Source organism: Scardinius erythrophthalmus (assembly GCF_964197995.2).
Source record: "Scardinius erythrophthalmus genome assembly, chromosome: 8".
NCBI lineage: Eukaryota > Metazoa > Chordata > Actinopteri > Cypriniformes > Leuciscidae > Scardinius > Scardinius erythrophthalmus.
Window position 1 is genome coordinate 6107469 of NC_138228.1, and position 12531 is coordinate 6119999.

The 12531-nt window shown below is 39.7% G+C and overlaps 1 protein-coding gene across 2 annotated transcripts in view; it reads right to left on the bottom strand.

The window, feature by feature from the left end:
- pik3c2a (phosphatidylinositol-4-phosphate 3-kinase, catalytic subunit type 2 alpha) overlaps positions 1 to 12531 on the bottom strand; it is a 36796-nt gene that overhangs the window by 5411 nt on the left and 18854 nt on the right. For both annotated transcript variants that reach the window (XM_081372901.1, XM_081372900.1), the window contains 11 exons: positions 9816 to 9938; positions 9526 to 9693; positions 9041 to 9149; positions 8790 to 8932; positions 7482 to 7670; positions 7123 to 7216; positions 6025 to 6119; positions 4089 to 4269; positions 2061 to 2165; positions 1543 to 1635; positions 1061 to 1190 (listed from right to left, as the gene is read on the bottom strand). In XM_081372901.1, the coding sequence (XP_081229027.1) occupies positions 1061 to 1190; positions 1543 to 1635; positions 2061 to 2165; positions 4089 to 4269; positions 6025 to 6119; positions 7123 to 7216; positions 7482 to 7670; positions 8790 to 8932; positions 9041 to 9149; positions 9526 to 9693; positions 9816 to 9938 (1430 nt within the window). The remainder of the gene's footprint in view (positions 1 to 1060; positions 1191 to 1542; positions 1636 to 2060; positions 2166 to 4088; positions 4270 to 6024; positions 6120 to 7122; positions 7217 to 7481; positions 7671 to 8789; positions 8933 to 9040; positions 9150 to 9525; positions 9694 to 9815; positions 9939 to 12531) is intronic.

Here is a 12531-nt window from a genome sequence, read left to right on the forward strand (position 1 = left end):
GATTCCCAAGGAAAGCAAGCACTGATAAGAATGTAAATGTGTACCTTGAAATCGCTTTGGATAAAAGCGTCTGCCAAATGCATAAATGTAAATGTAAATACTTGGTAAATGTGATAATAAATACATTGATAATGTTGCAAAAGATATGTGTTTAAATAATGCAGTTCTTTTAAACTTTCCATCATTAAAGAATCCTAAAAAATGTATAACAGTTTCCACAAAAATATAAGCAGCATCACTGTTTTCAACATTTATAATAAAAATAAATGTTTCTTGAGCAGCAAATGAATGATTTCTGAAAGATCATGTGACACTGAAGACTGTTATGCTGAAAATTCAGCTTCAACATCAACATTACATTTCAAAATATATTAAAATAGAAAACATCTGTTTTAAATTGTAATCATTTTTCAAATTATTACCACATTACTGTAGCCTGGCTAACGTCAGACCTCTTTCTCATTGAGACGTGGTCTGGGAACCACATGTTCATTTTCTCGTATTTGAGGCGTGGTTTACGAATGCCCAGAGCTGTTTATTGGGCGCTACGAATGTCTATCAAATGCGCCTGTACGTAGCTCATAGCCAATCGTTTCAATTATACTAGATGACGTATGTAGAGCGACAGAAATTCGACGAGGAAGACGACAAAATAAACTTGCGTTCTAAACTACTTGGAACACTATCCAAGGATGCATCGAAAGGTAACTTCGCGTCTGCTGCCATGTTGGATCCATAGATATAAACAAACTGCTTCGGTGTGTCGCATTGACGTCGTCATCGTCTTGCTGCTCCCTCCCCGTTCTGTGATTGGTTCCCTTTTTGAGGGGAAAATCTGGTCCATGGTGTCCAGGCTGCCTAGCAGCGTGAATAAAATCGTGCTGCGCTCAAGGCAGCATGGGGAAAACCAGGCTAGCATTACTGTATTATTAATCAAACAAATGCAACTTTGGTGAAAATAAGAGACTTCTTTAAAAAACATTACCGACCCCAAACCTTTGAATGCTAAATCATTCAAGAAAAAGTATTTTATATATATATACCTATATATGGAACCTACCTTTATCTTTACCAGTTGAGATGCATTTGAAGTTGACAATGCGCAGGTCCAGTCCCTCCTGCAGCCAGATCCGATCCATGATCCGAATCATCTGCAGCGCCAACATGTCCTGCCTCAGGTCTTCTCCAACCTAAATTGCAGTTAAGACCGATAAGCTGTTTGGACATAACTCAAAAAAAGAGTTAAGCACTTTGTGCTTTAAATGTACAGTAGGTACAAGATTTTTGTTATACTACTGATTCGACCACTAGAGGGCCTATTCATGACTGAGAAAAGGGTTTCAATACTTTTGTGCGGCCCATTTTTAATGCCAAGACCAATTTCCATCAATCATACACGTTTACGTTTTGAGTTCAATAGATGATCTTACCATTGCAATTAATATAAAAATAAACCAACTGCTCTGTAACTACTGTCAAACTAATTTAATGTAAAACTATAACAAACCTTAGCAGCTATGGAGGCACCTTTACCACACACACCTTAAACATGACGTTAATCTCGTCTCCCAGTGGGTCTGCGTTAACCAGTGCAATCTTCAGAGGTACAGCGTTGGAATTGAAGAAGGAGCAGGACTAGATTCAAGGGAAGGAAACAAAGCAGCTCCATGTTACAAAAGCACAACATCAGCCTCAGGGTTTTAGATAGATTTACTGCTTCAACATGGCAACAAAGAGGGTCTGCATTGAAAAGGGGGTAGGAGAAAAGATGGAGTTCAGTGACACTGTTTAGGCTTTGCTGACTGTGAAAATCTCTAGATCTGAAACAGGAAGAGAGGGGGAGCGAGCAAGGACGATAAGGAAGTGAATCACATGTGAACGCTTCCCAGCAAAACGGAACAAAACCAGGCATGACTCAAGAACTGAAGAAATCTGTTCCTTGGATGTGTAATTTTTGAGGCCTTTATAAAACTGCCTGAGCTGATAAACATAATCAGGTAATCCAACTGAGACTGTAGGTTTGACAGGATCAATCTTGTTGTCATGATTTAAGCGCTCACCTTGATATTCAGCTCTTTTGACACCAGACTGGGACTAATAGGGAGTCGACAACTGTTCTTTTGGAAGAAAGACTGTACCCTCTCGAGACCCTCCAGGAGCACCACCTACGAAGAACATTGAAAAATTTAGTAGTGTTAGACTGGATGTGAATTCTTCTGACTATTCTTCTGTTTAACATAACTGATATGTGAGCTGATGAATGTTTATATGTAAATAAAAGCCTAAATTAAATCTGATCCTCATATAAAGTGATCAAGTCTCTTCAGAAATTTTGGACTAAACATTCGTGTTTCCGAAGATGAACAAAAGTCTTACGGGTTTGGAACGACATGAGGGCGAGTAATTAATGAAAGAATTTTTATGTTTAGGTGAACTATCCCCTTTAGGCATCCAAAAACTCTTTCTATCTTTATTTAAAATCTACAAGTTGGAAAGTTTGAGTTAGAGAGCGCTGTATAAACACAATAAGGCTATAAAACTAGTGAGTAGACGAGTTTTCCAGTTCGACATGATGTTTAATGTCCCAAACAAACTCTTTTCTGGGTTTTAAGACTGATTCCTTTAGCAATAATAACATAAAATGTGTTTATGATAAAAGTCTTGTAATAAAGAGCCTTATTACAAGCTTTCCATCTGTATGTAAATCACTTGTTCACATGGGAGATATAAGATGAGGCACTATAGGACCAAAAGTATGTGGACACCCCCTTCTAATTAACAGTTTGGCAAGGCCCTTTAATTCCAGCGAAGGCTAATCTTAATTCTGCAGCACACAATGACACTCTTGAGAATTGTGCATTTCCCATTTTGTGGCAATGCTTTGGCAGGACCCTTTTCCGTTCCAACATGGCAATCCTCCAGAGCAAAGCAAGAAATAATTTAGTCATTGATTAAAACTTGACTGGCCAGTGCAAAACACAGATCTGAACTTTCCTGAACAGATTTGGAATGAATTCGAACACGAATGTGAGCCAGACATAGCAGTACCTGATCTCACTGATGCCCTTGTGTCTGAATGGTGTCAATGTTTTAAATGAAATGCTCAACGCCAACATATAGCTGTGGTGTTTGGGTTAGATTTTTTCCATATAGTATATCAGTATAAGACAATATCAGATGATACATTGGCTGGATGAGCGAGAGGGATCAAGGGTTCATCCAAATCCAATCCAATATTCTGACACAAGCCATTTTACTTTTGAGAAAAATACTTTTTTTCCCTTATACAATGTTTTGCTAGGACTGAAAGCCAAAGAAGAAGAAAAAAAAAAGATTCCTGGTATAGTTATGTAGCCCATTATTCCATCATTTTATGTTTATTCAGTTCATGTTTTGAAGAGTGTTATTAAATTAGATTTTGGAACTAGTTGCTGAACAATTTAGAAACTTCTGCACTTGATTTCCAGAAGTCTTTGGTTTGAACTCATAGATTCTTATGGGTTTTAGAAAATAAATCTGCAACTAAAATAAATGAGCACAAGATTTTGCTCGCACAGTCGTACACTACTGTTCAAAAATCTGAAAATACTTTTACTCAGCAAGCATGCATTAAATTGATCGAAAGTGACAGTAAAGTCTTCTGCTTTTTTGCAACAAAAAAAACATATACTGTTCCTTTTATTCATCGAACAATCCTTAAAAAAATATGTACCACAGTTTACACTAAAATATTAACCAACTATTTCCAGCATTGATAATAATAAGAAATGTTTCTTGAGCGCCAAATCAGTATATTAGAACAATATAACACCACAGATATATATTAAATTCTTAAATATTTTAAAATAGATCAGCTATTTTAAATTGTAATAATATCCTGTATTTTGATCAAATAAAGGGAGCCTTGGTGACCATGAGACTTCTTTCAAAATTATTATAAAATCTGTATGACCCCCAACTTTTGAACAGTAGTGCAGACACATCTATGAGGAATGTATTGCATGTGTAAGAAATCTTATTAATTATGATCCAAACTATTTTTGGGATGCATTTTATACAGGTTAAAAACGCTAAACGTGTTCTCTTACCTGTCGGGTGGAGCTGCTCGCCTGTCGCACCTTTTCAGCCAGAGCGCCCAGCAGCTGCACAAGCCTGGTCTGCTTCTCAAGCTCAGTCCTCAGTCCAGATCCACACAGACACAGCAGCACTCCTAGGATACGGTCATAACGCTGACCAAACGCTGGGTCCTGCACGGCATCCCTCAGCAGCCTAAAGACAAACAGACCCCAGTAGATGTTATCTGAGCCTCAAGTTCACTTATGCTTCACAGTACACTATAAATCTGAATATCAACAAAGGATCATATTCTTAAAAGGGTTATTTAATGGGGAATCCAATTTTCTACACTAAAGATCAGTGTGAGATCATTCATTGTAATCCCTTTAGGATGATTCACATGTCCTTCCAAACACATGCTCTCATTGTTTTTTTTGTCCATCAATGCAACAAAAAACGTTCACGTTTCACAAAATACAAAAAGACATTGTAAATTCATTTATTTGAGTAAACCCCTATATTAAACAGCTTGATTCATATGGATTATATCTAGGGGTGGGCGATATGGCAAAAATATCATATCACGATTTTTTTCAGGAAAATCACGATTAACGATTTTATCACGATTCTTTTTATGTTGGTTTTACTATTTTGTGACTTAGCATTACAGCCAATCTAATGTCCATATTCTAAAAACAAAACCTTAGGTAACAAAATAAAAAAATAAATAAAAAAAAATGGCAGACAGGGGCAAAGATAAAAATATTTGTCATTATTTTCTTTGTTATTAAATATTAAGATCACAGATACACATTACACATACACAACTTAATATACAAATTAAATAGGCTAAACAGTGCTTTATATTTTCAGCTACAGTAGGTGTATTTAACAGCAGCATTGAAGAAAGTAATTAAATGAACAAATATGAAAGTAAAACAAAACAGACTTCACTGTATAAATTAAACATTGATACTTATTAAAGCTACTATTAAAGTTATCAGTCAAGAGCAATGAGTGATTTTCTCTTTGCATTTTGTTGTTTTATTAACATTAAAGGATATCCCTTTAAGGACAAGCGGCAGCGTGTTTACTATTGCTACTGTCTCTTTAAGAGTTGCGCGCGACGCGTCTAATATACACGCATTAGACAAGCAGATTTTCTCTCAATTTTCTCAAGTTTGCTTTCACTTTAGACATAAACGACTTTATGTAAACCTTGTGTGTATTTGACAGTATAAGCACAATAAGACTCGAAAGATAACTTAGTCCAGTATCCAGGCGCTGGTAGACAGGCTTTTAGTGCGTGAGCTTCACATGTACGCGCTGAGGAACACACATGTTAGAGCAGCGCATCAGCACGCGAATTAAATGTTTAACCGACAAGGCATTAAAGCACATGCAAATTATGAACTTTTGTGAACTGCAGTGTCCCGTTCCGCTGCGTTAACATTTTATGTGAATATACGTCGCGTTGTTCAGTATGTTGGGACAGAGGCGCCAGAACAGATATAGGCTAATGCACGATTCTACGATATTTCTTCAAAAGCAGATCGTGGAGACATTTTAATCGCCCACGATCAAAAATCGTCATATCGCACACCCCTAATTATATCTACAATCTCTTTATACTTTTTGATGTGTGAAAGTTTTGGTTTCATGTAATTCCGATAGACGGACAAAAATGAGAAAAAAAGAGAATATTAAGAATATTGTGTTCCAAAAGTGTTTTGGGTTTGGAACAACACGACAGTGAGTAAATTATGACAAATTATTTTTTTTGGATGAATTGGCCCATTAAGAAATAATGTACGTTAAAGACCTCCAAACTTTATCCCCAAAAATAAGGTAAAGGAACTGAAAAAGTATTTTTGTCCATGACAAGAAGTGATGGAAATGATGGAAAATCTCATCAATGGCAGGGAAAGAGTTATGAACGTATATGATCCCTTTCATAAAGAACTTTACCAGTATAGATAATGGGCAATGTTGACATTTCCCAGAGCCCGAGACAGCAGAAATTTCACCAAGGCATTGTTGAGGTGACACTCGAACTTCACTGCCTGCAAACACACACAGAAATCAGTCAAACTAAGTTTTACTTATTGATCTACCCTTGTGGAAAAGAAATGTGCTTAATTTTTAAAGTACTTTTAAGGTAATTTAAAGTTTTATTTTAAAGTACATTTGAAACCATTTTTTTGTCTTGCCTTATTTTGATGTGATGACTAACATACTAAAGACGAGGGAAACACATAACCATTTACACCTGGCGTCTCTTTTGTCCACTTTCAACCACTTCTGTCCTGATTTCTTTGAGCGGAGGGTTTATGGGTGGTATGGGCTTTAAAAATAAGCTCGGCTCACGCAATTTTTACATATGAACACACCGAAGACAGAGGAAAAACACATGGAGAACAACAGCTTTTGTTTCTGCTCTGACAGCCGTAAGACCACACCGAACACTCTGAGTGTGTGTTAGAAATCAGGAATGATGAGAGAACATTGTGCTTGGTAAGTTTTTCGTCTTGAAACCAAACTTTAACAAAGTTTAAGTCCCGTCTGGCTAGTGAGCTCCCCATAATGTTTATGCATTAGGTCAGTAGGTGGAGAGTAGCTTTTTGAGGCTGTTTCGAACACATTCGACCACATGAGAGTTTACACTACCAAAGCATTTCGGTCAAATACGTTTTCAACTAACTCTAGAAGTGGTCAAAAGTGGACAAGCACAAAATGTTTTAGACCTCGTTTACACTTGTATTTAGGGTCATCCGCTTCTGATCCGATTGACCAAAAAGCATCTTAATACCAGGTGTAAAAAGGGCCTAAGTGTTCGGAAACATTACATTCAATTCACACTTAAGTGTATTATTTCCTTAAAAAGTACTCTCTATAAAAGAATGCTAAAGTGTACATGTTTTACAAGAAAAATCAAGAGAAAGCATTATGACAAGCTGTTTATAAAAGAAAAGATACATGCATAAGCGTGTTTGTGTGTGTGTGTGTGTGCGTGTGTGCGTGTGTGTGTGTGTGTGTGTGTGTGTGTGTGTGTGTGTGTGTGCACACCTGCACCAGCTGAGGGAGATAGTCAGCCAGCTCATCATCACTGCTGCTCTCGATCCAGCTCACAGCCACTTTTCTCACCTCTGTGTCAGCAAACCTGAATATAACAAGCACAACATTAACTACATGCTCAGCTAGAGCATGTAGTTAATGCTCCCTCTCCATAACAGAAAAGTAATAAAGCAAGTCATGAGACCAATAAAGTGGTCAAAAACTATCGAACGAACAGCAGAACAACAAAAAAAGATCATACGGCAAAAGTGACACATTAAATGTGTCATATGCTTAAAACGAGCAAGTGCAATAAAAAAAGAGAGGGAAAGTGCACAATAAAATGGAAAGAGAGCGGGACAGACACATACTTTGATTCGAGGAGCTCCAGGGCCGAAACAGGCGACAGAGGGGGCCAGTGGTGCAGAAGTGAGTGGATCTCACCCATACTGCCCCAGTCCCAGCTGGGTGCACTGGCCAAGATTTTGGGCAGGCTGTATTCATAGTCCCGACAATAGTACCTCTGGTCCCAGAGCAGCTGCCTGTCAGCTCGCGACAGCCTGGTGGAAAAGAATGCTGGGTAATCTCAAAGCAGAAAAAGTACTTCCTATGGGCTTCAAACCAAGTCAAGAAGCCGAAACCAGTTAATCCACAAACCATAAAGTAAAACTCCTGATCCAGAGATAAGAGGCACAGGAAACAAGTCACACCTCTTAATGTGTCTGCAAATGGGCGGTCAAGCTGGGAGCCCTGCAGTTGTTGGCATTTGGTGGGCATTCAAAGAGCTACACTTACAAACTGGGCATGGAGAGCTGCCCACCGTCTGAGGCTGAGGCTGTGTGGCTGTCTTAAAGCTGACTGAGCTTTCTGTTCCACATCTGAGACATGCATTTTCAGCGGACCATACTAAACAACTGTCAGCTTTTCAGCTGCAACGTCTCTTCATCAATGGAGCGTTAATCTCAAGTCGCAGACAGTACAAGTCTGCTTTCACAGCAGGGAATTATATTCACTGATTATTTTGCTAGCTTTAAAATCTATTCTCTAAAAAGTGATTCATATGAAAACTAAAGGGTTCTCTATGGCTCCATTCTATGAGACATCAAGCCACACAGAATTCAGTAGCGATTTGTACTCAAAAATCTAAATCTTTTGACATTTTATTTTAATGTTTCGGCCTTCTTCAATGTGGCACATCAAGCCAATCATACACTACCATTCACATGTTTACGTTTGGTAAGATCGTTTTGAAATGCTGACCAATGCTGCATTTAATGATGTCAATGTCTACTTAAACAGAAGTTTTAATATTCTGAGAGGCTCAAAATCACTTCAGTCCCGATTAAATTAAAACCCTTAAATAAGATAAGCAAGCTGAAGGGGATCCATATAATTGGAGTAACTAGGCGGAACAGATTAAATTACATTATGCTCTCAAAGACTCTTTTATCCTGCATATCTGAAATCATGTTCAGTTCATCTGCTAGGCTTATTATGAAGCATGTGCCACTGTGACACTATCAAACGTTTTGATTAGGGATTTACCAAAAGCCAAAATCAAATCATGCAACCTAACATTACCTAAAACCTTACCATTACTCATTTGCAAGCACTGGCATTTCCTTCATGAAATGCAAATCTACTTTATTCAATGAGATCTTTTTTGGATGCGAACGTACCCAAAAGCAGATGCTCGCGCACACAGCTTTTCTATCTCACTTCGATCGACTGGATCAAGTGGCTCTAGGGACTGAGAGTCTGGGCAGTCGTTCTCCTGAGGACCAACATAGAGCACGTCCACCGCTGGACAGGGGAAGTCAACCTGTGCATGGTCAGACATTAATATATTTAAGTGTCAGTAAATGTCAGTGAAGAGCAACTGACTCAAGAAGAGATAGATTTTTTTAAAAAAAAGGGCAAATGATAGAACCTGCAGTATGATCCTCTCTGCAGGACTTTTCCCCTTGCCTCCAGCTAAAGGCAGAAGGGCTTGAGGAAATGTCCACAAACTCAGCAGCTTACTACCTCCAGACAGCACCCTGAAACAACAAAAACAAGTCATACTGGTGACTTACTGGTGGTGCTTGAGGAGAGATCCCCTGATATGACTGTAAAGCGCTTTGGGTGTACAGTAGTACATATGAAAGCGCTATATAAACACCTCATTCATTCATACTCTCAAATCAAAAACACTCAAAAAAATGGCAATTTATTTTACATTACTTTCAATGGGGTCTTAAATTCATCAACACAGGTATCCCAATATTCGCTTTTCATCTTGTGCTGTCATATACAAATTGCCATATCTGACTGTTCTTTTTGTTTTTTTGTCAAACTTGCAATTTGAAATGTCACCATTTTACATCATCTTCCACTTTGTGAGTGTGTTTATATGAGGTACTGTTTATGACTTGCCTCCTGAAATCAAACAGAGGCATGGACACTTTTCCCAAAAGCTCTGGACCCTTCCGTTGCTTGTTGGAATCCGGCGAGTTGTTTGCGTTCTGATTGAGGACCCCATAGAGAGAAAGACTCAACATGGCCTCCAGTGGTAACAGCGCCACTGAAATAGGGAAGTTTATCCTAAAGAAACAGGGGAAGTCATCACCAACAGCAGAACTGGTAGCAATCCCGCTGATTTCCCCCTAATTTTAGAAATTACAGGAAGTAGTGTGCCAGCATGTTTAAGGGGCATTAACACTTACAATTCATCCCATTTGATGAGGTAGAATAAACTCTTGTACGTTCCCACTGTTTTGGACTGGACAGGCTTGAAGAGATTCTTGTTGTTGTGGGTCAGTGCACACATCAGGTAGTATTTTTCAAAACTGGAAAACAGGAAGGACAAATTACTCTACGTCACGGAAAGGGAAGAAAACATGTATTCATCAATTGCCAACCGCATAATTTGACAGAATATGATAGAAATAATCAAAACGTGCAAACTGTTGTTCGAAAACTACATTTATAACCATTTTCTGATTATGTTTTGTGTGAAATTCACATACAAATGGTTTGTATATATACACATTCAAATACTTGTTTGAAATATCTTTCAAATGATGGAAGAGAGCCTCAGTTTTTTCAACACAGCCAATCAAAGTTCAAATATTTTTAGGATTATAGATGTAACAAGGATATGTATTTTGAAACTGGGGATTGGGGAAATATTTCATACTGCTATAAATAGGCTCCATGATGAAGCACTGTGGTAGAGAGTATCCTCTGGGGAGAAATCAGTAACAAATAAAAATTCTCCCTCAAGAGAATTGGATCAAAAATACAGAACAGTGATGCAGAACTTTGACCTTCTCTGCCTACAAACACACCACACCCCTGTTGCTCTGTCCAGCTCTGCCTGCTCACACTGTTCTGTATGGAAATCACTAGTCATGTCTATTTCGGCCATGGCAGATAAGTGCTGCTGTTGGAGTGGAGAGGAGATAAATAAACGAGCTAAATAAACAAGCTAGAGATAAAGCAAGCTATGCAGTAAGGCCTAAAACAGCTTAATTCCCTTCCACCTCTAAAGACTTCAACAAACTAGTATTCAACAGAATTTCACAAGAAAGACTGAGAAACTGCCTCGGTGATATATTATGCATACACAGATGAGCCGAAACATTATGACCACCAGCCTATATGCTTTTGGTGCTCCGCATGCTGCTAAAACAGCGCAGACCCTCCAAGGCATGATCCTTCAAGTCCTGTAGGTTGTGATGTGGAGCCACCGTGGATCAAACTGGTTGGTCCAGCACATCCCACTGATGCTCAACTGGATTGAGATCTGGGGAATTGAGGCCAGGGAAACACCTTGAACTCATGTTCCTCAAACCCTTCCTGAACAATGTGTGCAGTGTGATAGGGTGCATTATCCTGCTGAAAGAGTCCACTTCCACCAGGGAACACCATTGTCATGAAGGGGTGTTCCTGCTCTGCATCAATGTTTAGGTTGGTGGCTCGTGTCAAATTTATGTCAAAATGAATGGCCGGACTCATGGTTTCCCAGCAGAATGGGACTCACCGGACCAGGCGACCTTCTTCCACTTCTCCAAGGTCCAGGTCAGATGCTCGCGTGCCCATTGTATTCAACGGTGGACATCGGTCATCATAGACACTCGGATTGGTCTGCAGCTACGCAGCCAAACACAGCAGAGTATGATGAACTGAACTGTGTGATGCAACACATTCCTCCCATAACCATCATCAAAAAAATTTGTGACTTGTGCCACAGACCAGACCACGGACCAGACGGGATAGCCTTTGTTGCCCTCGTGCATTGATGTGCCTTGGTCGCCCAACACCCTGATGGTGGTTTGTGGTTTGTCCCTCCTCAGACACTGTTGGGAAATTCTCAACACTGCTGACCGAGAGCAACACACAAGCCTCGCTCTGACCCAGTTGCCTTGTCATAACAATTAGGCCCTTGTCAAAGTCAGGTCTTTATTCATACCCATTTCTTCTGCATCCTACTTGTTGATTACGAGATCTGATTGTTTGTTTACCATCTTATCGACCCAGACCTTAAAGGAACACTCCACCCATTTGCATTAAACTTTGCATTGTTAGAAACCCAGTCATACTATTGAATGGACGTGCAACACTCTCCCATTTTCCCCTGAGACGAGAGAAATCCGTATTTACCTCTTACACTTCCTCCCACAATGACGCAAAAATCGTCATTTTGCGTCATTGTCGGAGGAAGTGTAAGAGGGGCGGATTTCTGTTGAGACTACAAGCACTAGTTCCCACCCTTTCAAACCCGCCCATAGGGGGTTGGACCTAATGCGCTAACAGACCTATCACAGATCAGTGCCAGTGCGTTTGATTTCCAAAGCCATCCTCTTTTCCCCGGACATGTCCAGCCGTCGAGATCGTCCAAAATGTCCGGGATTCGGCTTTTGCTTTCTGCGGTCGCCATTCATTGTTTACATGCACACCTTTTGTTTCAATCTAGCTGAATTCATTCCCGATTGGTGAATCTGAATGTAGTGTTTACATGAACGCTAAACAAGTGATCGGTTGATGTGCGTTTTAACATTGCTAAGAAAATTCCCGCTCCTTCGTGAGAGATGCGAGACCGGTGAGTCTCAGTAATGACGCCACCGGCCTCGCGCCGTTCTCCCGCGGCCCTCAGCCTCGTCCTGCTCGCCACAGTAAACATGATGAATGGCGACTGTGGAACGCAAAAGCCGAATCCCGGACATTTTGGGCGATCTCGAAATCCAGGGCAAACTCATCACGGAGACTCGCTAGTAGCCTAGCTTTGTTGTTTTCAACTGCGCGCTCTTACCGGTAGGCGTGGCTTGGGAGTGGCCTCCTAGGGCAGTGAAGCAAGTGCATTCTGGGAGTTGTTGTCTTTCATCCACATAAGCCAAAAATACATTTTCTGGCTTTTCTTAGTCTAGAAAGCTCCAAATT